This window comes from Aulostomus chinensis, chromosome 13, assembly GCF_037954235.1.
Source record: "Aulostomus chinensis isolate RoL2024-O1b breed Wild chromosome 13, RoL_Achi_v1.0, whole genome shotgun sequence".
Classification (NCBI taxonomy): Eukaryota; Metazoa; Chordata; class Actinopteri; order Syngnathiformes; family Aulostomidae; genus Aulostomus; species Aulostomus chinensis.
The window spans coordinates 21,406,961-21,431,574 of record NC_141332.1 but is presented as its reverse complement, the minus strand read 5'-3'; the positions used below and the strand labels follow the sequence as shown (position 1 = coordinate 21,431,574).

The following is a 24,614-nucleotide window of genomic DNA, read 5'->3' as shown; positions in this document are numbered from 1 at the left end:
GGCTGTTGCTGGGGGAGAAGGTGTAGAGATGTTCGGGGAGTTGCCGTTTACCAGCTCAAAAGATAAGCATCAGTGAGAATATGAGAGGCTAAGATTGTAATCATTGACAGGAAGTCAGCTATACCATTGCAGAAGAAACCACAGGAGAGGGAGGCTGACCTTGTGCTCAGCTGCATTGCTGTTTGGGGGAAGCTACGCCTCCTATCCACTGCAGACAGGAAGACACCGTCGGGCTCTTTATACAAAATGCAAAGTTGTACATTTGGTTTCCTCATCACAGAAAAACCACATACATTTTATTTTTTGTATTTTTGCATCACTGCACTTTCTATTATTTGTATTTAGCCACAGGTTTCACTAACTTGCTACAAAATATTAAAAAGGTTATTTTTATTCCAAGTCCGTCCACATTAAAAACATTTTTGCTGTTGTGAGAGGGATTTTTGCAGTTTATATTGCTTTTTACTGCTGGTATTTTTCAGCCGTTTGTGTATAGCAGTGCGCGCTTTGACAGTTTTCAGAGTAATCTTTGGTCCCAATGACCTCAATCACCATTACCAATATAATTTCCTGCTCTGGCCACAAAGATGAGTAATACACAGCCCCTTTTTCTCTGAGACTGCTGTCGGCGTGCCCTCCGCACTGGTCAATAAAACCCAGGTTCAGGGCCGCTGCTGAAAATATTCTCAACACGATTCAGCAGATTTGTCTGCCTCATTTAGTCTGATATATTCTCTAACTTTTACTGTCTGGGGTTCGATATCTCTCATTGTCTACAACCTACTTGGACACTTAAAGCTGAGAACAAGACAAGATTGTTTTGCACAAGTGTTTTTGCAAGACAATGACAGAGTAACACATCAAAGTAAAATTACACTTTTAGAAAACTATATTTCTGGGTTTGAGCTCCCGTTTGATAAAAGAAGCCATCTACCATGAAGAGTAAATGCTGACTTTTGCACTCGGCAGAGCAAAAGCTGAAATGTCACAATGTCCCTGGTCAAATTAGGAGGAATACGTGAAGAATTTGCCAATTAATTTGACCCAGTTTGATTGAACTCTTAGACGTGGATTTCAGATATTCTACATTTGCTTTAAAGAAAGGACGGATATCTCCTTCAAGAAGAAATTGATTTTTCACATTTAGTTTTTGTGCTGCCATTTCAGGAAAACCATTTTATTGCTCTGTGCTGCATGATGAAAGATTACACCTGAAACAGTGAGGCTTAGACTGCAGATGATGCCCTCAACAGCTCTCCATACATCATTAAATTAATAAAACTTTTTTTTTTAAACTTAAAGCCAAATACTTGTAACACAAGCAGTGCATTCACTAAATATTTATGTCATAATCTGCTGTGATACAGTAACATTTTTAAATCAGGATACAAAATAAGAGCAGAGACACCACTCCTTACTGTCAAACACCAGTTAAATCCTCCGGCTTTTGGCCAGTTACTCACCACACAGGAAGTCCTTTTGAGTTACAGCCGGGGGGCTGCCTTACTCAGAAAGTCAGGCTTGAATCAGCCAAGGAGGTTTTGTATGTCTGAAGGAGGTTAAGAAAAACTGCAAACTACCTGTTTGAGCTGGACGCCCGCTGATGCCGCTGTGCTTATTCTTCTGAAAAGGTAGAAAACTGTGAATTATTTTGTTCCCTGCTTTCAATTGCATGTTTGCAAGTCTGTAAAAACTACGGCAGTACGGAAAAGGAGAACAAAAGGAGTTCTGTTGTACAAAAGGGTGAAAATGGCAGGTAATGGAGTATAAAGAAGAGAGATACTGGCTTTGAGAGGAAATCATTTCTGCTGGAATTGGAAAAACAGCTTTCCTTACTTTTCAGTAAAAAACATTAGGTGGTAAAATCATCTCACCTTGATTGGAAATTGGGTATTTGAATTGATTTGAATCCAAACACAGTGACTTATCATGTGTCCCTCTTGATGATATTTGAAATATCTTCAGAAGAAGAAAATCTAAAACTAAATAAAATATTATTATATATATCGTTAATTTTTTTTTACGCTCTATTCCTGCATTTATCCAAGTAAAGAACATTTTGAGATGAACTCCCAGATAATTATGCATTTCCTGTCATAAACAAAGTTTAAAAAACAAATTTTTTACTCATATATAAACACAAATTAAAAAAATACTTTTAGTAATCTTAAAGCCTCATAAAGAGCTCGTCTGCTTTCTAATTATCAGTCATTTATGTCAGCACTTATAGACTGAATCCGTACACATTTAGTAGTTCACATTTTCTGCAATTAAAGTTAGTTTAATTATGCAATTTGTTGACTTGTCAGCAGGATTTCCAGGCTGTAATGGCACATGTAGCTGTTTATTATCAGCTTGAAAATTGCAAAACCATGAATTAAGTCACCTGAGGAGACCATATGTAATAGAAATGCTTGGCATATTAAGAAAGAGTTGGTCCTGAAATAGAGCCCTGAGGCACCCCGAATTGTACTAGAGAGGGCTAAAACATAGTTTCCAATATAAGCAAAACATTTGCAGGTTAAAAAAAGGATTGCCGCTTCAAGACCGTCTCAAAAAACAAATACCTGCAGTCTCCTTCTATGAGAAATGAACACCTGCATGCAAGGCCTTTATTATGTGCAGTCTAATGACATTTTCTGATTTTTGAAAAAAAACAAACAAACCCATAATCTGCTAAGAAACTGTCTTGTAGCAGAGGTTTAATGGGTTAGGAGCAGCGTGTTAGCTGTTCTATAAATAATGAGAGCCAAACCAAGAGAATAGCATGAAGAGCGCATCTGATTCAATTGTTAGTAATGCTGCTCAAAACACAGTTAAATGAGATTATCACATTGGTGGGTGGAGGTGGGGGTGGAGGGGGGGGCAGCTCAGTGTTTTTCATTTACTGGAAGCTTCGTTTATGTGAAAAAATTTGATGTTAAAATATGGGCTCTCTAGTTTATTTGGACAAATACTATCTTTTTCATAGAGGAATGCACGCTGCCTGAAGAGATTAAAATAAAATCGTCTGTTTTTCTGCAAAGTCATGCTGTATACACTCTTGGAAGGGCACATTCCCTTGCAAACATAATCAATTATTTTTCGTTTTAGTTTCACTCTGTTGTTGGCCGCGGAGGAACGGAGCCATCATGAGTCTGCACTGAGAATAGAGAGTCCCACATTCACTAGATGTCCTTGTTGGTTCCACATGAATGTTTCTGGGGGCTCTTTGAGAGTTTGCAGGGGTGAAACGTTGCTCTGTCATTGTTCGTGCACACTAAGAGCAGAAGATCTTTGCTGTTGTTTTTGGTCAGATGAGTAGTCCTGTATTTCATAGTTTAACTGTTCCCATTCAAATTGATCAGTTTGTTCATGTTAGTTATTACAAAACGACTAAATTTCAATTTCAGTCAGCCCTGCGGCTTACATTGATGGTTTTTTTTTAGACTTTTTTGTAGATGTACAGAAGAATAATTCATTCGATTTATTAGACTTCTTAAGGCAATAGGTTAACAATGTGACCATAAATTATTACCTTGCATTATTTTCTACTCCTGGTCATTTCTTCTTGTTGTAACATCTCTCTCTCTGTCATCAAATTAAGATTTCTGATAATTAATTTCATTTTCTGAAAAATATATGAATTGACCATGTCCACTAAAACCCGTATTTCTTTGCCTCAGTAGCAGATAGAAAAGAAAAAAATGCCTCGGCTTTTGGCTTCTGCTTGAAACTGTTCTTTTTTGTGACTGTTATAATTATATATCTTTTTAAAAATCACACCATAAAGGATGTGGACTGAGCATGCGGTCTCATAGGAAGCATTCAAATGGCACCTCAGGTCATAAAAGTACAAAGAAACAGCAACTTGTTCTTTCAGATTCAAAGGGATGAATTCCAATGAACATAAAAGCTGTGCAAAAACAGAGCTCCAGATTTGATTGGTCCCTAAGCCAGCATGGTTTGGTGGTCAGTATTTTTGCTGGTACACCTCAACACCTATTAAAGAATCTGCATCTTGCCCCCCCACAGGATCGCTGCAGGACAAACATGAAGCGAAAACAGCGACTTTGTCACTATAGCAGCATTGTGGAGCCCGAGTATGACAAAGTGGGTGACCATGAGGACAATGAAGTACGCATACTTCCTGCAAGGCCTTTAAATGATCCAGGAGTGTATGCAGGTAGAAGCTTTCTATTTTCAACTTCGTTTTGATTTCAGCTCCATCATTTAGACTTGCGTTTGTAGAAACAAAGACTAATTATACTTTTTACTGTGCAGGTTTAAAACAATCCATTAGTTTTGTCCTGTGCTTTTATCTGTGTTCTTTTGTTATAATTAAATAAATAATAGAATCTGTGATTTTGTTGACAAGTCAAGCTGAGCCAACAACAGTAAACCACAAAATTGCCGCTCTTGACACTCAGTGGGCTGCAACTATAAGTGACTCACTCTGTCTGTGTGGGAGTTAATCTGACCTTTTGTGTATGTCAACACCAATCACCCTCCTGTCTCCCTTCTGTGTATAAAAATATAACATTGACTGTCAACTCAGAAAATAATTAACCAAAAGTCCCAAACTTGCAAAAAAACTCAATCCAGAAAACAGTTTGCTCTCCAGTCGATACCATAAGGCTGAGTAATTTTGGCTTTACCACCCACAAAAGCTCCGGTGATGATTAGAATGAGACTGTATAAGTGCCAGAAAAATAACAGCTCCTCTGCAAACTGTGGCGAGAATGAAAGCAGTGTGTATCCGAGAGAGATCAAGCTGAGTGAGCATGATCTTGCAGTGGGTCTCCAGGGCCATCTGTTGGCTGAGTCAGACTGCAGGAGATTACAATTATCCAGGAGCCGAAGGGGGCTGGAGGGGCATGTAGTGTGAATAGACTCCCTTTACTACCCCGCTTCCTCTCTTGCATAGAAGTGGCACACAGCCAGGGGCCTCACAGCTGCATGTCGACACATTTACACTGAATGTTGCTTTTAAATGTGTTCACACTTGGAGTGTTCTCCCTCTGTAATCAATACAATCTGCTGCTGGAGTGTGCTGCTGGGACTGGGAATGATACAAATTCAAAAGTGTTTAAATTGTCAGCTCACACTGAAACTGTCATTACTGTCACTGATAAAAGTGTGGAGATCACAATTTATTCCTCCTTTAAGACAGGGATCTTCCAAGGTCAGGATCTGCCCCGAGCCTTTCATCAATCTCTGTAAGATTTATTTTGCACTTTACATGAAGGTACCGTTACAACAGAAATACTGCTATTGTCTGCTTACGCTGCATTTGTGTCGTTCTGATCTCTGTTAGAGCAACTCTGACATTCCCCCCAGAAGTCCTCGCAGAGAATGTATTTCAGGTAATTGAAGTTTCACATAACTTGCGACTCCAGCAAGAACATGAAAAGGAAAGTCGGATGGAGGGCCCATTAACTGTGTTTTCAACCATCCTGTGTGGCTGTTAGCAGCAAACTAGCTCTGATAAAACCCCTGTGCACCACCTGCTGAGCAACAAAGCAGCCGGGTTAGCGAGCACCATCTACCAACAAAAGATACTTCTCGCACTGATGCAGCTTTAGTGGAACCGTTTATGAACTCAGTGGAAAAGATAACTGATGGAAAGATATGAATTGGATTTTAAGGAACTCATCCATTTACTGAAGCCACATCGTCTCCTTCTTTTGCCAGGTTTATAGTCTCCATTTTAACACCAAACAAAGAGCCATGAACTACAAATTAAAATTTGTATTAGCGTGTCAAAAGCAACAAAATAGGAACTGTATGAGTTTTAGTTTGGTCATTTCATAGTTGTTTGTTTGTTTGTTTTTTAGCAAACCTCAATACTTCATTTGGAGTATTTCATTCTTCAGTGATTACATGTTTTTCATTTATATGACTTTAATCCTGGGTGTTGAACTTTGACATTTTAATGACACTGTTGGAATTGGTTCAATTCTATCGAGCATTAGAAGGTTCCTTATATTCAGTAACAAATTTAACACCCAAGGCGTAAATCTCCATTTTGCTGGGAATTTTTCGAAGTTATAAAACTGCTTTAAGTGACAAATTGCGGAATACTGATTTTAAACAGACACATTTGATTTATGAATCCCAAAAATAATGTATAATGTCACTTTCATTTTGTTAAAATGGATTTTGATAGGTATTACAAAAATGTGTATCATTCAGAACAAATGTGAATCATTTTCAAACTAAAAGTAACCTGTAACAACACGCGTACTTCAGCATCTCTTCCCATGCAACACTCACGGGTCTTCTGTTTTTGAAACACAGTACCTGCTGTGAACAGAGATTTAAAACCGAGCAGAAGGAAGAGCAGACAAGGTAACGGAACGTCAAATGTCAGGCTCATGTTAGCGTCCCAATATTCATTTGTTGCTCTTACAGATGAACAGCTCAGACCCAAGCAGCCTGCAGACCAGGTGAACATGCAACACAACTTTGACTCTGTTTTATCAGCAAATTGGGTTGACTGCACTTAATTATTTCTCTCTCTTTCCAATGTTGCAGTGCTCACGAAGGTAATTCCCTTGGCTTATTTTTTTTGTCCTTTTTGATTTAAAAATTGATCTTTAAGGGACTTCTCTGTTCCCCCAGACTTTCTCCATCACTGCCATCGTGTGCCTTGGAGTTAGTGAATCAGTTTCCTGGTCTGACTCTGAAGGATCCCTGCTGGAGAGAGTGGGTTTCCTCCTCTTCCCTTTTTTTATTCAGTCCTGTTTGTCAGCTCCTTCTTGTTACCAGAGCAGAACAATGTAGCTTCAACACCATCTGCTGGTTAGAAATATAGGCACAGAAAACACTTCAGAATGCATGTTGTGACGTTATGCTCCTTTTTTGTTTATTTCAGTGGACAGAGAGTAATTGAAAAGGTATTTATTTGAACTCATTTTACTCCCATTACGATTCTCTCAGTTCTATTCAGCATTACCCTTCAATAAATTGTGCACCATGGACTGTTAAACATTGGCTTTTCAATATTTTGATAGGAAGAATTCAGTCAACATTTGAAAGGTAGGAGCTCAATAATCATGTTTGGGCAATAAAAAAAAAGTCTTAAAAGTCAAAATAATGCTGAATGTTTTTAGGTACACCGACTACTGAAATTCTCTCTGGCTCCTACACCAATCTCAGATGTATGAAAGATCGAGATGAAAGGTACCAGTTTCATTTGTAAGAAATGGTTAACTCGCGTCGTGTTTACTTTACTCTCTCTCTACTCTCTACTCTTACTCACTGTCTCTCTCTTTCTCTCTCTGTCTACATAGGTCACAACAAAACTGTGGTGAGTTATATGAGAGATCATCAGTGTCGTCATGCAGTGCTCGATTTATTAAGTCAGCATTTCCATCTTCTTAAAGAAAGACTGGTTCCGTATCATAACCAGCGACCTCTAAGCGGAGAGGTCACAGACCAGGACCAGCATGATTGTCCTCCAGAGGAAAACGCCCACCAGGTATTATATGCGCAAGAATAATGTCGTGCACTTTAAAGAAGAATGAGGTAAAGTCTCACTATACATTTCTGGCAGATTTGCTGTGAGGCAGATTGGTACGTTGGGGATTTTAATCGAGTGGATGCTGAGCATGCCTTACACCTAGTGAACAAGGTATTTAATAAGAGATTATTTCAACTATTTCTTCTTTTTTAATCGTTCCCGTTTACCTCACCACCAGGATGGGGCGTTTTTGGTACGAAACTGTTCCGTCAACACCAGCAGTGAACCTCTTGTGTTGGCTGTGTATCATGAGAGGAAGGTCTACAATGTAAAGATTCGGTTCATCAAGAGCGTCAACAAGTACGTCCTGGGGACGACGGGACAGCGATCGAACGATGTGAGTTCACAAGTTTAGCAAGCAGGTTCGGCTACGCCGGCGTCATATTGACTGCTGTCTTATTTCGCCTCAGATGTTTGACTCCGTTGCAGACATCATCAGGTTTTACTCCATGTTCCCAATCACACTCATCAGTGGGAAAAATACAGCAGGAAGTCAGGACCCAGAAAACTGTATACTGATGTGTCCTGTAACAAAGAGAGATGTTGAGCTGCTGCTACAATGATACAAGCACCAGTGCAGCGGAAATAATCTGTTGAATCCATCTAGTTTGTCTTGTTCTGTTATCAAAACATGTCCCTCCAGATATCAATGTCAGAATTTTTTTTTTTAATAATTTTATTTTCTTTGCTCTCATCATTTCAATTATTTGTAATTGTAGTGATTTTTAAACTTCTGCGATGAGGAACATACTTCAGAAAGTCACACACACACCTTCTGTGCCAGACTTACAAAGTGTGAGGTCGACCTCCAGTCAGTTTCAGGTGAAGCGAACTGGAAATCGCTGCTGGTTTTTCCCAGAAGCCAAAGATCTTCATGTGATAACCCTCATCTTCCTGCTGTGCTTTAGAGCAGCTAATACTAAGGGGCTTTCTCACCTAAGGAGTTCTCTTAAGCATTAATGTGCTTTATTAATTTCTTGATTTGGGGACTTTAAACTTTGTGACAATAAACAATTTTTTGGACTAGAACAGTTTGTGAATACCACCCCGGATCTGTTGATTTATAGTGATACCTTAACACGTCAGAAGCATTTTAATTAAGGTCATGCTGTAGAGTTTATTTTGAATAAATTTCCATCACTTTCCCCACAATTTTAAGGAAAATGCTCATGTATATATGTTCTCAGAAATGTTGAATTACACATGAAAAATACACTGGGAAGGTCAAAAATTTTCAGCTCATATTAAAAGTTAATGAATTCAAATAAATGACAAGTTATGTCGTTAGAGCATAAATGGGTACATTTTAACTAAACCATATTGATACTGGGTGGCACGGTGGTGCAGTGGTTAACTTTTCGGGGACTAGAAATTTTCAAATTCTGTGATTTGTTTTTACAATCATCTGAGCTCACTCTCTTTCCTCGCTCAGTTGCACTTGTCACCAACAAGACATTAAGTGTGAGCGTCTCTCGATGTCTACAGACCTTAATTAAGACATTTCAACGTGTTGATTAGCACTTAGTACAGCTGTGTTGAAGCAAATAGAACCAGTCTTGTAAAATGCAATCATGTTTACTCTGTTTTAATAGAAAAAAGAAAAGATACACAATTGTTATTATAAAAGCATGGAACACGATGATAATAAACACTGAGCCCATGACACTTGTACGTGGTAGCATGAGTAAATCTCCCACACATGAAGAGTGAAATAAAAGGGCCAAAGTAAAACATTCAGAAAAGGACCGTCAACACCTTGAAAAGAATATATACACTTCACTGCAGCCTGGAACACTGCAGTGTTAGGAAAGTTACAGACAACATAATTGCTGCTGTTCGAGAGGAAGAGGGATGCTAGCCTTTCTCTACTGAGTATCAACACCAGTCATGTTTATACTTAGAGGTTTATATAGATATATACAATACAAGTGGTAGGTGGCCAAAAATGTATATACACAAGAAATGAAACTATGGCACAAACTTTACCGATGATCTGAATAACTTTTCAGTATTAACACTTGTTTCTAGGACTATAACTCAAGTAGGGTGATTGCAAAAGATCTGGAATTGAATGTGATGTTACATAAAAAGAAACAGCGCTGAAAAATTATATGAAAGCATTCAAATCAAAGTTAATGTTAGACTCAAACATTAAATAAGTGCACAATGACTGTGTGAGCTTTTTTTTTTTTTTTTTTGGGCCCTTTCTGGTATCGACGATAATCAGATGTAACTTGAAGCTCCTGCCTCATGAAACACAACACTAGCGCTGCATTCAGGTGTCAACTGGTAAGGTCAGCGAAGGCCATCTCACAAGCAGCCACAAGCGTCTTTTATTTACACGCTGCACCCGCTTCCTTATTAAGACTATTCATCTACCGGTGAGCAACTGGAAAACAAATCTTTACATCTCAATATCTCCCAAATTCAAAAGTTTACAAAGACTGCCTGAATCCACAACTTCACAAATTACTGACCGTTTTGGTTTGGGGAAAGCTCGCTGCACACAAGATAACAAATGTGCCTTCCAAACTTGGAGTTGGGAGAACTGCAGGCTGCATTGTGGAAGGAAATAGTACAAGATAAATTACTATGGAAATGTGTAATATTATAAATATATATATATATATATATATATATATATATATATATATATATATATATATATATATTTTATTTTTTTATTTTTTTTTAAGCAGCCCAATTAACTATGATGTATCAGAAGTACTGCAACTCTTCCAACCAAATGAGGAGGGCAAACATGCTCAGCAAAGCAAAACATTCAAGGGTTTAAGCATTTTCAGTTTCTATAAAATGCACAGATAATGATCTGTCTTCTCCGATTGTTTTGGACCATTTAATTATCAAAGTATAATAAATAAGACCATGATTCTTGTTCCTGTGTATATCTTGTAGTGTGTTTTGTCATGTTTTTACCAACACCCATTTTACACAAAATTTTGTCCCACTTTTGAGTGGATGTACTGCGAAAGAACTGCAGGCTGTAGCTTTCGAGGGGAGCAAAACAGATGCACACTGCAACACGAAGGATGCAAACAAAAAAATACAGCAAGTTATCATTATTAAACCAACAACATGCATTAACGCCTTTACTCCCTACTGTCTGAGACTTCAACAGTACAAAAACCTGTGTGTGTGCGAGTGACGGCTGCAACCTACAGTAGTATCCCTGACTGAGAGCAGTTGCGTTTAAAAACTCCATGTCCCATCCGTATTTAGACGACATGTAACATAATGATCAGTGACTCTAAGATGTTAATATGTTCTCATCTTCTAGTTTCATAAATAAACTAATTGTTCTAGTAGTTAATTTTTTTAAGTCTTCCCCTTGTAATACTAGTTATTTCCACATATGTACACTTGTTTTCACTGATAATTTGTCTCATAAATTCATGGACAGACCCTAACAGTGCACCCCATCACCTCATATTTCTGCCCCATCACTTTGCTAAGCCTCATTTTTAATATTTGGCACTTAGGTGCCACCTCGGGGGTGCCTGTGTCAGCAACAGTGTCTGCCCTCTCCTGTACAGGGGCCCGTGGCTTTGGGTGGTTCAGCACCACCACAGGTTGGTTTGGGCTGGGTCGTTTCACCAGTTGGTCCTGCTTCAGAGGCATTGGGTGGATAACTGTACTGTCACTTAGGCTGCCCACAGGGAACTGAGGCTTAAATTTGGGTATTCTAAGTTTCAGACTTTTCTTGCTTTTTTTCCATACACGTTCATCCACCCTTTTCAAAGAGACAGTCAGGAATTTTGAGGAGATATCAGGCTCAGGCAGTAAAGGATCTACAGCTGGAGTTGCACCAACATTTGAGCCACATTTAGAGATGGATCCCTCATCTGTTGATGGTTTTAAGTCAGTGTGACCGCACTTAGTTTTGTCCATTGGCGTAGCGCTGTTTTCTTCCTCCTTGACATGGATATCTTTCTGTATAGGTGTCAGAGAATGCAGAAGACCTTTATCTTGCTCCTCTACTTTCACAGACTCGCTGGTCTGCTCCATCAATAAAGGAGTAAAGGATCCACTTTTTGTGTCCACCTGAGCATGGTGTTCAGGCTTTGATGCGTCCTTCTCTTGCTCTGTACTGCTTGTTAGTTTGATAACATCCCCCATCAAACTGTCAGAGCTGTCACTTTTGTCCATCACAATGTCACGCAGAGCCAGAACCAGTGGCTGCATGGAACCTTGAACATCTTCTGGTTGTTGACTCAATGAAAACACAGAGGAGATGACTGGAAACCCCTCCGGCTCTGGCATGTCTCCATCAGTGGATCTACCTCCCTGAGTCCACGCTGGAATGTTTGAGTTTGTGTGAGTAGAAACCACAGGTGTTTTGACAGACGATGAGGGCTCATCTAGAGCCCGCCGCGCGGCGCCAGGTACTGGAAAAGATGGATGTGGAGTGGCATTGTCCTTGCAGCCTGAGATTGCTGAAGGTCTCAGGTGGGTTGCTGCAGCTAAATGAACATTCAAAGAAGGAGAGGCTGATTTCAAATTCTGCTGGTTCCCGCCCACTGATGCTTTCTTTATTTTTGAAGCAGCGTTGTCTTTGAGGCGCATACTGCCTGGTTGCAGCTTAACGGCATGAGACGTTTCGCGAGGCGTGCTTTTTACATCACTCGCCTTCACAGAGGAAATACCCTTAGGATGCTCTGGAAGAAAAGTCTTTCTCTCATCCACTGTTTTCTGAGAAACACATGCTCCCATGTTTTCTGGATGTAGGGTGTTTGTCAGCCGATTGGGAATCCTGCTGGAAATAACTGTGGGAGGCGTCGCCTTGTGATTTACAGCTTCTCTCTGAGTAACTGTGATCCCTCCATTTCTTTCTCTTACAGGATTGTGGATGTGTTTGGAAACTTTGTTTGGAGGGTGGCAATCCAAGTTGATAACTCCTTGCGAGTTTCTTTTTAAACCATATTTTTCTTTGCTGATTTGATTTGAAAGGCTTTTGGGTATGTTGACAGGTGCAACAGTTGGACGTTCGCCATTCACAGCCTTTGTTTCACACTGCTTCCTGTTAACAGTGCACATCCCCATATTTGTTGACTTAACTGTGTTCGGATGGTTTAATTTGGGTGATAATGTCTTTCCCAGTACAGCACTTTGACAGACTGCCATCCTTGAATCTTTTATCACCGACTCATTCTCTTGTTGAGAGACCAACCTCAGCTTTAACTCCTTTGTCCCATTAACAGTTTTCACTTCAACAAGTTCAACCAAGCAGCCAGCAGGTATTGTTACTTCCTCTGGAAGTGAAACTGTTAAAGCCCTGTTGTGCTGAATAAGTCCACTCAGAGGAGAAGAGAGTACTGTATTTCCATTTGTGACATTTGGGAGGTTTGAGTCCAGTGTTTTAGCCTTCTGCTCATCTTTATCTAGTCTGACAACTGGTGCGATGGGTGTTGGCACTGTCACCCGAACAACTGGTTGACGTGTTGATGGATCAGCAGTGGGCACACCTGATAAGGCACTGGAGAGTGGGACATGTGGAGTTTTTATCATGCCGGGCTTTGTGGGTCCTTGAGCAATGCCTTTATTATGCAAACGCTCAATGTGCTTCACCAGGCACAACCTCCGCATATATCCCTGTCCACAGTGAGGGCACTTGAATGGATAGGTGGTGTGTTCCTTCATGTGAGCCTTGAACTCTGACTCGCTGAATGAGACGTTGTAGCAGTGCAAACAATAAAATCTTGTTCCCATATGCTCAATCATGTGCTTCTTGAATGTTGCAAGATCTGTTGAAGCAAATCCACATTTCTCACAATACATTACGTTTGAAGCGTTTAAGACACGATCCATCGGCAAATTTGGATGGCCACCATCCACTGATGATGGCATGCTTTGATAGCTGACAGGTTTCATGATGAGGGGTCATCTGGCAGCACGTCCAACTAAATCAGATATTGAACATCCATCTCAAGCAGGTGCACGCAGTGCACTCCTCGGAGAGGTGCAGGATACAGCCACGTTAGCTGTCAAACGAAGCAACTTCTTCCTGTAAAGAGCAAGTTATATTTTAACAGTGGTCAAATTGCAGACAAGGCCCAAAGAGCCCCTCCCCCTCACAGAGCTCTAGCACCAAGCTTTTCCTGCGCCAGATCCCGATTCATATTCAGTGTCGTCCGGACAGAAACACACCAAAACACACTAAACGGTAAACTAAACGGAATACAACCATCTCTATTTTCATTTCCCGACTGTAGTTGTAGCTACGCTCCCTGTCACCACAAGGAAAAGGCCTTAGCACTACCTGGCTACAACAAGGGGGGGTGGGGGGGTCGCAAAAACGACGCCTTGCATTCCAACTGTTAATGTTTGCAAATGCGTTACATGTCACATACACGTACCTTGCTGGAGTTTTGTGTAATCACGTTGACAATAAATATCTAAAGGTCCCTTTGTTTATGTTGTAGCAACGCCTGTCGTAGCTGCCAGCCGAACCGCGTTAGCATTAGCTCAATGTTTGTTAGCCTGCTAACATGATACCGGAGAACGTGAGCTCCTGCCTTCAAAATAAGAGTTTAATTTAAAATGTAGGCACTGCAGTACATTAGTTTCTCCTTGTGTGGTATTAACACGCCATTTATTCACTCAACTAAGTAAATTAAATATTTGGTGCCACAAAACAATTTATCTGTATGTTCTATGGCAAGAGTGAAATCTTCGTTTGAAGGATCAGACCGGATGTTGAAGTTGTGTTTTGATGTATGACAGCTGGCAGACCGAGCGTAACATACGTGCTATTCTTGAAGGGTAGCCGTACAATTTTTTTCTGTACATTGTAATATTATTTACGTCAGAGCCCAACTCTTACTTACAGAAATCACGTAACAGTTCGATTGGATAGTAAAATTTATCCACGCCTTTGGAGATAGCGGCTGCCAGCATCCATATTTTAGATTATTTCGTCGGTATAACCCTCCCATTGAATAACGGCGCATATACTGTACTTGTCTTTAGAGGAAGATTGTCCGGCGGTTAATAGCGCGGTTAGGTAAAGAGTTCAGACAGTGACACAGGAAGTTGTTGAAAGCTTTTGTGTGTGGTGTGATAATGTAGATCAGGCCTCTGCTAGCTGAGAGTGAGCAAAGGGAGAAATAAATACCGGCACGCTGTGTGACTGGTTGAAATGCCCTCGAACTTATATCAACATGATGTTTGTTAAACTCTGCAGACTACCTCCTACTGTCCCCAGGTATGTAGCACCACTGAGGGTAGTCCATGACTTCAAATGTGATCATAATGTGTGGTTCAACTGTTCGGATTCATCTTTGCAGTTGGATATTTTTGTGCTACGATGTAACTTACACCTGTTATTGTTACCGCCGGTAGCTCATGTGAGGATCACCACCATGACCATTGTGAAAACGTTTTCTGGGATTTACACACCATTGTTGCAATTCATAATGACACAGCAGTGGCTTTCACTTGACCCTCCCACTCGCCATTTGTTCCACGCACACACACATACACACACATACAGACACGCCTGCGAGCTTCCTGGTTATGGCAATAATAATCCGCACACAAGCTCCCCGCTTCCTCGTCTTCAAAGATCAGTTTTTCTCGTCTTTTCGCAGGCACGGTCTCATCCGTCGCAGCATGTCCTCAGTCATGGCAACCGAGCGGTTCGACTTCCTGGTGATCGGCGGCGGGTCTGGGGGGCTTGCTGGAGCTCGGAGGGCGGCGGAACTCGGAGCAGCAACCGCCGTGATCGAGAGCCACAAACTCGGAGGTACCTGCGTGAGTAAAAATAAAACACTGCCATCCATCCTGACCTCGTCGCTGTAGCTTCTCACACAGACACGCTCGTTACCAGCTGCACTGCGAAGCCTCCGGACGCCTTTTGTAAATGTGTTTTTCGTGTGTGTGTGTGTGTGTGTGTGTGTGTGTGTGTGTGTGTGTGTGTGTGTGTGTGTTAAGCTAACATGGAGTGTTTGTTGGAAGTTTACAGATATGAGTTAAACTGGATTTGTATTTACTTGCTGCAAGTTGTAAATGCGCCAACACTTGTTAGTTACCTATGTTGTTGTTTTGATGGTGTCGTGGTAACATGCGGCAAATATTAAAGATGCACAAACATATCAGCACATATCAGAGGGTAGGAAACATTGTTTGCTAAATGACTGTTGTTTATGATGAGGAAGCGATGCAGCTTTCATTAATGGGCCTATTTCAAATGTTTCGGAGATAAATAAAAACGTTCAGATTCTCAATGTTTACACCTGTTTTTCAGTACACACAAAATGAGATTGGAGAATCTCATTGTTTTTCGGTTGGTGGATGGGAAGTTGAGAGGAAATTCACCATTGCATCCTACCATTGCACCAATGCATATCATCCAAAGTATGATGTTTCCTTTAAACATCATACTTTGGATGATATGCATCCAGATGTACATACATATTTTCACATACTGTATGGATATCTCCACATATTATGACCCTAATTTGAGGTCTTCTTCTGCTTCTTCAGACAGAACGTTTATTGTGTGTGTGCTGTTTTATTTTTTGTATTTGAAGAACCTCAACTGTAGCTCATATTTCATGAAATCACACCCTCTTGAATGCTGTTTTTGTTTTATGGAGTCTACACAACAATGACTGACTGGTGTACTGTTTCAATGACTTTCAGGTCAATGTCGGCTGCGTCCCAAAAAAGGTACAGTTTGCTCCCCACACGTGTTGTAACAGTGTTCTTACAGATTTATATTCATATATTTGTAGTCATGCTTTTTGTTTGTGTTTGTTGTTGTTGTTGGTTTTTTTTTACAGGTTATGTGGAATGCAGCAGTCCACGCTGAGCTTCTCCATGATCACAGTGACTATGGCTATGAAGTTGAAAACATTCGTTTCAGTTGGGAGTAAGTTATCTCTTGGTGTCATTTTTCACTTTCTTGCACAACCTAATTCATCTCCTGTGAAACCTGTGAGGGTTAGTTCCTAGAACACAGTGATGGTCCCTTTCATAGCCAAACCCGAACCACCCCCCCCACCCCCGCGCCCTTCGCAACCTAGATAAGCCCAGATGACTGTTAACGATGGAAGAAGGAGTGGCAAAAGTCAAACATACAACAGGGCTCCACTGTAAATCCCACTAGGCTTTAGTAACTTTATCCAACTGTCTGCATTCTTCTATATTATGTGTCAATACTGTTGTTTTCCAGTATTGAAAACAAAGTGAAAAAAAATGTGTACAGAGTAGTATGGAAACAATATGATACAGCACAAGCAGTCAGAAGCGAATTCACACCGTGGACCAGCAGCGACGTTTCAGTGAACTTAATCAGAAATTGTAGTAATTTAACTCTGCAGTGTGTAGGAGTGTTTTTCACATGGTGTGTGTTATTTTTGTCCAACCCCCTGTACAACATCAATAAAATATTCGTCATAATCCAGTTAGAGCCTGAGCCGTAATTGGATTTTTTTTTTGTCCTTAATCCATTCATTTACACTCTCAGTTTTTGAGATTGATTTATTGTGCTTATCAAAGATAATCTCAGCCACTCATATGGATTGTGAAGCATTAATGCAGTCGTCAGAAGAACAGAGCTAACGTTACGCTATGAACGAACATGGCGGTGGACACGGCGCTTTCGCTGTTTTCAGTGTGATGAGGTTGAAACTCTAAAAACTGTTTTAACACACACAAACGCTTCAAAATTCTGGAGTGCAGTATTTACTGTCATATTTTATGTTGGAGAGTAAAGATGTCAGGCTTGTGTCAACCACAGACTTTATTTCAGGAATTTAACCAAAGCCCCATTATAAAAAAAAACAGACTGGAAGGTTTTAGGATTCATTCAATACTCAGATAATTCATTCCGCATACAGACATGCTTTAACATGCTGTGATGCGCCCAGCCTGTTTCTTCTTATTGAAACGTGTTATCAGTGGAATATTGAATAACAAACAAAAGTAACAGAACGCTGCTGCTAACTTCAGATGGTTGCACGTTTGAATCGCGGGACCAAGTCGAAAATCTTCGAAGCCAGAAGCGTTTTATCACCTGTAAAATTGGTTGAATTAGTTTAGTTGAGCTGCTTGGAGACAAACAATAGACAGAATGTGTTTTCTAAGAGCAGCTTCAGGTCTGATTCTCTGTAACTGTGTTGGTAGGATGTTGTCAGAGAGTAAGCAGAGGTGCAGTAGTTCCTGCTTTTTCGGACTGCGTTAGGAAAGTGTGTGGCCGGTTTCACTCTGCTTGTTAAATCAAAGGTCAAAAGGGCTTACGTCTGTTCCTCTGAGATGAATTTGGGTTTCCAGCCTTTACTTAAGGGAAGTGGATTTGTTAATAAACGTTAAGAAATGTGACTCTTACCCATCATCATATTCTGTTTTTGCAGAACTTTAAAGGCCAAAAGGGATGCTTATGTTAGTCACCTGAATCGCATTTATCGCAACAATCTTGACAAGGTAATTGCACATCGACACAACCGTTCCATCAAGATTGATATCCATTTGCTGTAAGCATCACACACCTGTTTGCATCATTGTCTTTGCAGGCTAAAATCCAAACTATTCAGGGTCATGCAAGGTTCACCAGTGACCCTGAACCGACTGTGGAGGTCAACGGGAGGAAATACACAGCACCTCACATCCTCATCGCCACTGGGGGGCAGCCTTCTGTCTTGAGTGATGCTGAAGTTCCAGGTAGGATATTGTTGGATTCTATACTTTGAACTGTGTAGTGATTTGTTCTGCTCTATTTAAGAAAATCACAATTAAGTAAAATTATTTGTTTATTGGCTAATCCAGGGGCAAGTCTGGGCATTACCAGTGATGGATTTTTTGAACTTGAAAGCCTTCCAAAGTAAGCCCCTTCTTTAAGCTCTTCCTCGCTTATTGGATGGCAAATTTGTGCTTGTAATTAAAGTTTATGATCCCTCTACAGGCGCAGCGTCATTGTGGGTGCTGGTTATATCGCTGTGGAGATTGCGGGGATCCTGTCCACCCTGGGCTCTAAAACCTCCCTCATAATTCGACAAACAGGAGTAAGGCAACACACCTCTTTACAATGAAATGTACAATGCTGATTTTTAAGGTCTGTGTAAAATTGAAAATAAATTAATTGAAATACACGTGTCGTATTCTCTCTGTAGGTTTTGAGAACCTTTGACAACTTTATAAGCACAAACTGCACCAAAGAGCTGCAAAACTCGGGCGTAGACATATGGAAGAACTCTCAGGTGAAGTCTGTGTGTAAAACAGATAAAGGTCTGGAGGTGACGCTCACAACCAAAGACCCAGAGAAGAAAAGTGACGAGGAGAAGATCAGTAGACTCCAGGAGGTGGACTGTCTCCTCTGGGCCATTGGCAGACAGCCTAATACCTCTGGATTGAACGTTGGCGAAATGGTAACAGTCTGCTTTGCTCCTGAAATGTATCCTTAGGATTTTCTTTTGCTGTAAACAAGATGCCAGAATATGCAGAAGTGACACAAAAGCACAGGGGAAAAATGGGTAGTTGGTCCTTGATTGTCAAATCATTGAAAATCTTAGTTTTCCTTGTTGGGAAATTTCCATCCATCTATCCAATTTCTACCGCTTATCTGGGCTGGAGCCGATCCCAGCAGCCTTCGGGCAAGAAGCGGGGTTCACCCTGGACAGGTCACCAGGCCATAGCAGGGCCAACACATGTAGACAGACAACCATTCACACCTACGGTCAATTTAGAGTCTGGATTAACCTCATCCCTGCTTGATGTCTTTGGACTGTGGGAGGAAGCCAGAGTACTTAACCATTTACTAGATTTCTGCACTAAAACCATCATAATTATAACACAGTTTTACTGAACAGAAAAGACCTACTCTTGATAACACTATATTGGATGGGTGGTTACATGTTTAAACACCTCTTTTATCAGCGGAAACTAAAATAATCCTGGATCGGGGAGATTTGAAGTCAAGGACAGAGTATTATCTAAGAATAAGACAAGACAGTTATCACTTAACACTCTTCGTTACTTGTTTGTATTGAGAGGTGAACTTCAAATCGTTGGCACATGTGAAATGCTTATTAGCTCAGGGTGGACATCCAAAGCGATAAAAGATTAACAGCTGCTAAGTCTTGGTTTAGTCAAAGCTCTCTTACTTCTATTTATGGTACATGAACGGTAGTAAGCTGCAGAGTGAAGCGGGGTGGTTACTACTGAGACCGAATCATTTGTCCTGGTATATCTGCATTAAGCGTACAGTGTTTGCAGCCCAAGAGCTCATCTGATCAGAGAGCAGAAACAGCTGGAACATCGCTCCTCATCAAAGAAATCGACCAGTATAATTCTAAGACTGTCAAACTACGTTTGTAGATATTAAACTTTGCTTGTGTTCCTTGGACAGGTAGCACTGGCTAACAGTTCTTCCTCTGCTCATCAGGGTGTGGATACAGATGAAAGAGGCCACATTGTGGTGGATGAGTTCCAGAACACCACCAGACAGGGGATCTACGCGGTTGGAGATGTTTGTGGCAAAGCCCTTCTCACACCTGGTAGGAAATTGTACAAATCAAATGTGATCTTGTGGTATTTGAATGCTGGAGCTGATTTTTATGACTACTTTTAGGAGGGTGCAGTGCTCAGGAAGCATTTTCAGAGTGTATTGATTCTTGTGATTTGTTTAAACTTTCATGGGGTAAATGTGTGTTTGTGTTAACATCTGTTCTAGATTGGCATCAGTATTTAAGAAAAAAAACAACAACTATCAAGACAAAGCATGACTGGCTATCTGTCCAACAGATGACCTGCAGCTGAGTCAGTATGTCTAGTCTCAAGCTATTTAGTGAAACTGGATGGATGGACCCCATCTTTCTCCTCTGTTTATCTGGGACCAGGGGCACCAGACTGGCTAAATCCAAGTTCAGCCAAGTGTGGTGTTTTAAGTTGAAGTGCTGTTGTTTCTCTCACTGTTTTGAGATCAGCCCTAGTATTGTCGCGGTCAGCCGTGTTGCCCACCCACGCGGGGCCTGCTGGTCCGAGGGGAACCGGACTTGCTGGCACCCAGCTTTGTTGCCTCCAGCTTGGTTGGGCATCCTTACTGACACTATTGGGTGCGTCTGCAGCTGGGAAAGTGTGGCTGGAGGGTGTCTGTGCTGGTGGCTGTACTGTGCCTCGCCTCTGGTCAGACGCCAGTTTGGAGGAGAGGCAAACTTGGGGTAATGCTGTGATGATCCTCCACCAGCTGTGTCCTCCTGGTAAAACTCCTCCTCCACTGTCATTTGCTCCTCAGAGCCTCAGCTGGGGTGGAGCAAAGACCAGGACAGCTTGGGAGGGTGAATCAACAATCAAAATGAAACAAAATAAAACAGACAACAGAACAACTAATCATAGATACAAGCCACTGCTTTCAGTAATTGCAGTGATTGTAAACATTTCCATTTTTGCAGTGAAGTTAATATTCCATCAGCAGACAAGTGAGAAACAAGTTCTCAGAACTCCTCAGAGCCAATTTGTTTCTCACACTTGCTGGACACACCAATTTAATAGCAGGTTGCCAAAATGCAGGTCCACCTTTGTCTGAGGGGAGTGGGAGCTGACACAGTCTGGTGGCATGCATGTTACACCCAAGACACTCCCATGACTCCCTTTGTGCCTTGCCACCAGATTCTTAACTAATTGTGGGTCTGTTAAGAGAACCCTGGTGTTGTTCAGAGTGGGACTCTGATGATCTTTTGTACTTTGGGACAGTTGCCATTGCTGCAGGCAGAAAGCTGGCACACAGACTGTTTGAAGGCAAGAAGGACTCCAAGTTGGACTACTCCAGCATTCCCACCGTGGTCTTCAGCCACCCTCCCATTGGCACAGTGGGCCTCACAGAAGGTGAGTATGCCTTTACCAAAGATGTCCCCAGGTGAGCAGTGACCAAAGCCTCTCCTTGTCAAACATCTCCCGTAATACGCTGCTATTTACATTCCCTCTACAGCAGTAAACAATTAAATTGTGAGCTAATGGAAGTATTCTATTCATCAAAGTTTTACTCATTACAAAAATGAGAATGCACTTTAATCTTTGTTTGTCAGAGGAGGCCGTTAAAACCCGGGGAAAGGAGAATGTCAAAATCTACAAGACGTCATTCACGCCCATGTATCACGCCCTCACGAGCAGGAAAAGTCAGTGCATCATGAAGCTGGTGTGTGTGGGCAAGGAGGAGAAGGTATTGTGAGGCTAATCTCTCCATTCCCGCAACACATTTCTCTCTTTTAGTGTATTTCACTTCTTACTGCAGTAAAGTGGGTGGTTTTGATATCATAATGAGTTAGCATTGCTGAGCATCTGGCTCTCTGGTGTCACAGTCAGTGCTATTCTAATGAGCTTTCAGCCAAATGCCTGACATATAGTCTGTGTCTCACTCAAGCCAAAGATACTTCAGCATTTCTGTGTATGACAGAATATGTCAAACACCACACTTGTGAATGTCTCAGCTTGTTTTGTGTGTTGAAAACGGCACTGAAGAAAAAACAAGCGTGAAGCTTATTTGTGATAATGAAGAAGACGCATGACAGATGTAGTTTGTTTATGATCTGACGTTTGATTCAATTGAATTTAAGCTTCAAAAATCTTCGAAGCGGTGTTCTTTTGTGAAGATGATCTTGCTGAACAACACTTACAGTCTTTCAAGCTTTGGTTTGCTTCAGAGCTTATTTTCAGAAATAAAGCAAAATCCATTCAATAAATCCCATTGGCTTTTGATCACTCTTGGTGATGCTAACTCCTGGGTTGGCCTACAGAAATACGTCATCCCTGCATCAGTCTGTTGGAGACACACCTAACTTGTTTTTACCCCGAAGATAATGGTGCTTCCAAAACCTGAATTGTTTTGACAAAAAAATATTTTTCGTATTTTCATACAAATAATAATGACAATAACAACTTTTGATAAGTTGCACTGAGGATGGATGTTATTTGGGGTACTTGTTTTCTACTCTTTAGAACAAAAATGGACGGTGCTGATTAAGAAATAATTCTGAATAATAACCATAAAGGCCCTGAAAAGTGATTTGTCTTTTCTGGTTCTGGTAATCTTTGTGAATATCACACATTTGTGGACCGTTATCAGAACTATGCAACATTCAAGTCATAATCTCAAGACAATTTGTGTGTTTCTTTTTTTTTTTGCAGGTCTGTCTAATCACATCAAGCCACACAGAGTTTTAATGCTGCATATTTGCTGTGTATTTGAACATTAAACCTTTCAATACCAATCGTAGATTAAAATGAATATGGGGCCAGATAGGTTTGTTGTTGTTGCTGCCTTAAATGAAACTGTAATTTCTGACTAGTCGACTCAGTCCTCTACAGCAACTTGCAAATGTGCATGTCTGTCTTTTTTCCTCAGGTGGTGGGTCTGCACATGCAGGGCCTTGGCTGTGATGAGATGCTGCAGGGTTTCGCTGTGGCCATCAAAATAGGCGCTACCAAAGCGGACTTTGACAAGACTATTGCCATTCACCCCACTTCATCTGAGGAGTTTGTTACCATGCGTTAATGCAGACACAAGCTCCCTCCTGGCTTCCCTATACGACCAGCAACCCAGACAATCACCCCGGGACAACGTCACTACTCCAGCATCAGCTTGAAGACTTGCTTTACAAAACTACCTACATGCTTCCAGTTTCTCCAAATTAAGTGACCTTAGTTGTGCACAGTGTTTCATTTTTACTTCAATGTACCAAGACTGAGTTATGGCCTTCATAAACTGTACTGTGGGTCTTGATGATTGATTGAATATTCTTGATTCCATTTTAATGATTTTGAAATGGAAGTGATGGATCTGCAGGTATTGCATTGTTGTCAAAGGCAGTCCAAAGACCTCTCTCCTACTGTATGTGTTTGATTTGTTCGTCATTTGTCAGATTAATATTATGAAAACTGCTGCCCCATCAAGGAGCAGTGTGGAAGATTTAGCGGTCAAGTTGCTAATTGCAACCCTTAACCCCTCCCCTCTTCAAGCATTTAAGAGAAGGCTAATATTTAAACGATCCTGAAATGATTTGTCCAAGATTTCAGTCCTTCTCTCTTCACATTGCTCAAGGCTTGACCTGGAGTCAGCATGCTGTTGACACTGTAACGCACACTGTTCTTTAACTTTGCATTCCTGCAGCATTGCTACCAATGACAGCCAGCGTGTCAGGGCCTAGTATTGTGATTGCTTGTGCCTGGGTGCAGTACAGAGCACTCACACTCGTCAGATGATGATACTGTGAGACGAACGAGCTTGGACACTTTATGGATCCTGAATAGGCCCTTCGATTTTGCTGTGATTTAATTGCAATAAATGGATCAAAATAATGAAAAAAAGAAGTACAACATGATGTCAGATGTCATAGCTGTGAATATTCTATTCAGTGTCTGCTAAAAGAGTCCCTCTAAATCCTCCACACTGCCCCTTTAGGGCACCAGTTTACTACCAATGCAAAGTCATGACATATCTAGTGTACTGTTATAAAGAATCAATAAACCTGCAGTTTTTTCATAAGTGTTGTGATTCGATTGTCTTCAATGTGTAGCAAAGCATTTGTGCTTTTTGTTTTTGTTGCAACTTCTCTGTAGTCCACTCCCCTACCTGTTCATGACTGACATGGGATGGGCAATGACTGAAAGACAATGACGGAGCTGCTCATACCAAAGAGACATGTTAATGTCCTGGCAGCAAACGACTAAAGACAAAGCTGAAATGGAAAGAACTGGAGTAAGTGGGTCTTGGAAATAGGTGGAGTGGAACATTAAAGAATACACCTGCACGACCCTCTTCTGTTTTTTTTTTTTTTGATTCTCATTTTCTATTTCTAATTCTGCATTAATTTTCCTCTTACATACATATTTATATTTTATAAATGTTTAATTCGATTTATTTTCTGAATTTGCTACATAATTACAAGTGAATAAATGCAGTGGGAAGGATGAAAAAAATTGTAAGACCTGCAATAAAGTAATTGAAAAAAAATGTCAAGTCAAAACTGATGTCAGCTAATCAGATCAAGAGTTTTCAAAGATACATTTTTAATTGTTTTTATTTTGTTTTTCCGGAGGTTGTAATCTAACCATACATGCTCGAAAAAAATCTCTCTCTCTCTCTCTCTCTCTCTCTCTC

At 40.8% G+C, this 24,614-nt stretch overlaps 3 protein-coding genes across 8 annotated transcripts; 2 read left to right on the top strand and 1 right to left on the bottom strand.

Annotated features, from left to right (window-relative positions):
• Positions 1 to 1,496: 1,496 nt before the first annotated feature.
• Positions 1,497 to 10,137, top strand: clnk (cytokine-dependent hematopoietic cell linker). Of its 3 annotated transcripts, XM_086222077.1 has the most exons (16): positions 1,497 to 1,631; positions 4,015 to 4,165; positions 5,149 to 5,198; positions 5,297 to 5,345; positions 6,280 to 6,330; positions 6,394 to 6,428; positions 6,517 to 6,527; positions 6,604 to 6,687; positions 6,857 to 6,878; positions 6,996 to 7,020; positions 7,095 to 7,164; positions 7,275 to 7,291; positions 7,368 to 7,462; positions 7,538 to 7,615; positions 7,683 to 7,841; positions 7,915 to 10,137. In XM_086222077.1, exons 2-16 carry the CDS (start codon positions 4,033 to 4,035, stop codon positions 8,065 to 8,067), a joined length of 1,032 nt encoding a protein of 343 aa, XP_086078203.1. In that variant the 5' UTR covers positions 1,497 to 1,631; positions 4,015 to 4,032; the 3' UTR covers positions 8,068 to 10,137. The 3 variants fall into 3 exon arrangements, with proteins under 3 accessions (XP_086078203.1, XP_086078202.1, XP_086078204.1); XM_086222076.1 differs by having other exon boundaries at positions 6,280 to 6,428; XM_086222078.1 differs by lacking the exon at positions 7,538 to 7,615 and having other exon boundaries at positions 6,280 to 6,428.
• On the bottom strand, positions 9,061 to 15,370 carry znf518b (zinc finger protein 518B). The gene is made up of 2 exons (XM_086222071.1): positions 13,879 to 15,370; positions 9,061 to 13,526 (listed from the first exon to the last, which is right to left on the bottom strand). The coding sequence occupies exon 2, from the start codon at positions 13,391 to 13,393 to the stop codon at positions 10,916 to 10,918; it is 2,478 nt and encodes an 825-aa protein (XP_086078197.1). The 5' UTR covers positions 13,394 to 13,526; positions 13,879 to 15,370; the 3' UTR covers positions 9,061 to 10,915.
• On the top strand, positions 13,664 to 24,391 carry gsr (glutathione reductase). Of its 4 annotated transcripts, none has more exons than XM_086222074.1 (13): positions 13,664 to 13,685; positions 15,112 to 15,274; positions 16,166 to 16,192; positions 16,306 to 16,394; positions 17,878 to 17,947; positions 18,037 to 18,184; positions 18,290 to 18,344; positions 18,426 to 18,525; positions 18,634 to 18,888; positions 19,905 to 20,016; positions 21,212 to 21,343; positions 21,544 to 21,677; positions 22,860 to 24,283. In XM_086222074.1, the coding sequence occupies exons 2-13, from the start codon at positions 15,134 to 15,136 to the stop codon at positions 23,007 to 23,009; spliced, it is 1,413 nt and encodes a 470-aa protein (XP_086078200.1). In that variant the 5' UTR covers positions 13,664 to 13,685; positions 15,112 to 15,133; the 3' UTR covers positions 23,010 to 24,283. The 4 variants fall into 4 exon arrangements, with proteins under 4 accessions (XP_086078200.1, XP_086078199.1, XP_086078198.1 ...); XM_086222073.1 differs by lacking the exon at positions 13,664 to 13,685 and adding an exon at positions 14,329 to 14,726; XM_086222072.1 differs by lacking the exon at positions 13,664 to 13,685 and having other exon boundaries at positions 14,974 to 15,274; positions 22,860 to 24,391.
• The last annotated feature ends 223 nt before the right edge of the window (positions 24,392 to 24,614 follow it).

What these genes read in the sequence shown, in the direction of transcription:
- znf518b (XM_086222071.1), bottom strand. Translation starts at nt 13,393, where the DNA reads ATGAAACCTGTCAGCTATCAAAGCATGCCATCATCAGTGGATGGTGGC.
- gsr (XM_086222072.1), top strand. Translation starts at nt 15,038, where the DNA reads ATGGCAATAATAATCCGCACACAAGCTCCCCGCTTCCTCGTCTTCAAA. An exon ending in CACAGTGGGCCTCACAGAAG is followed by an intron (nt 21,344 to 21,543) that starts GTGAGTATGCCT and finishes TTTGTTTGTCAG; the next exon opens with AGGAGGCCGTTAAAACCCGG. An exon ending in GTGTGGGCAAGGAGGAGAAG is followed by an intron (nt 21,678 to 22,859) that starts GTATTGTGAGGC and finishes TTTTTTCCTCAG; the next exon opens with GTGGTGGGTCTGCACATGCA.
- clnk (XM_086222076.1), top strand. Translation starts at nt 4,033, where the DNA reads ATGAAGCGAAAACAGCGACTTTGTCACTATAGCAGCATTGTGGAGCCC. An exon ending in TCGCAGAGAATGTATTTCAG is followed by an intron (nt 5,346 to 6,279) that starts GTAATTGAAGTT and finishes TTTGAAACACAG; the next exon opens with TACCTGCTGTGAACAGAGAT. An exon ending in CGGGACAGCGATCGAACGAT is followed by an intron (nt 7,842 to 7,914) that starts GTGAGTTCACAA and finishes ATTTCGCCTCAG; the next exon opens with ATGTTTGACTCCGTTGCAGA.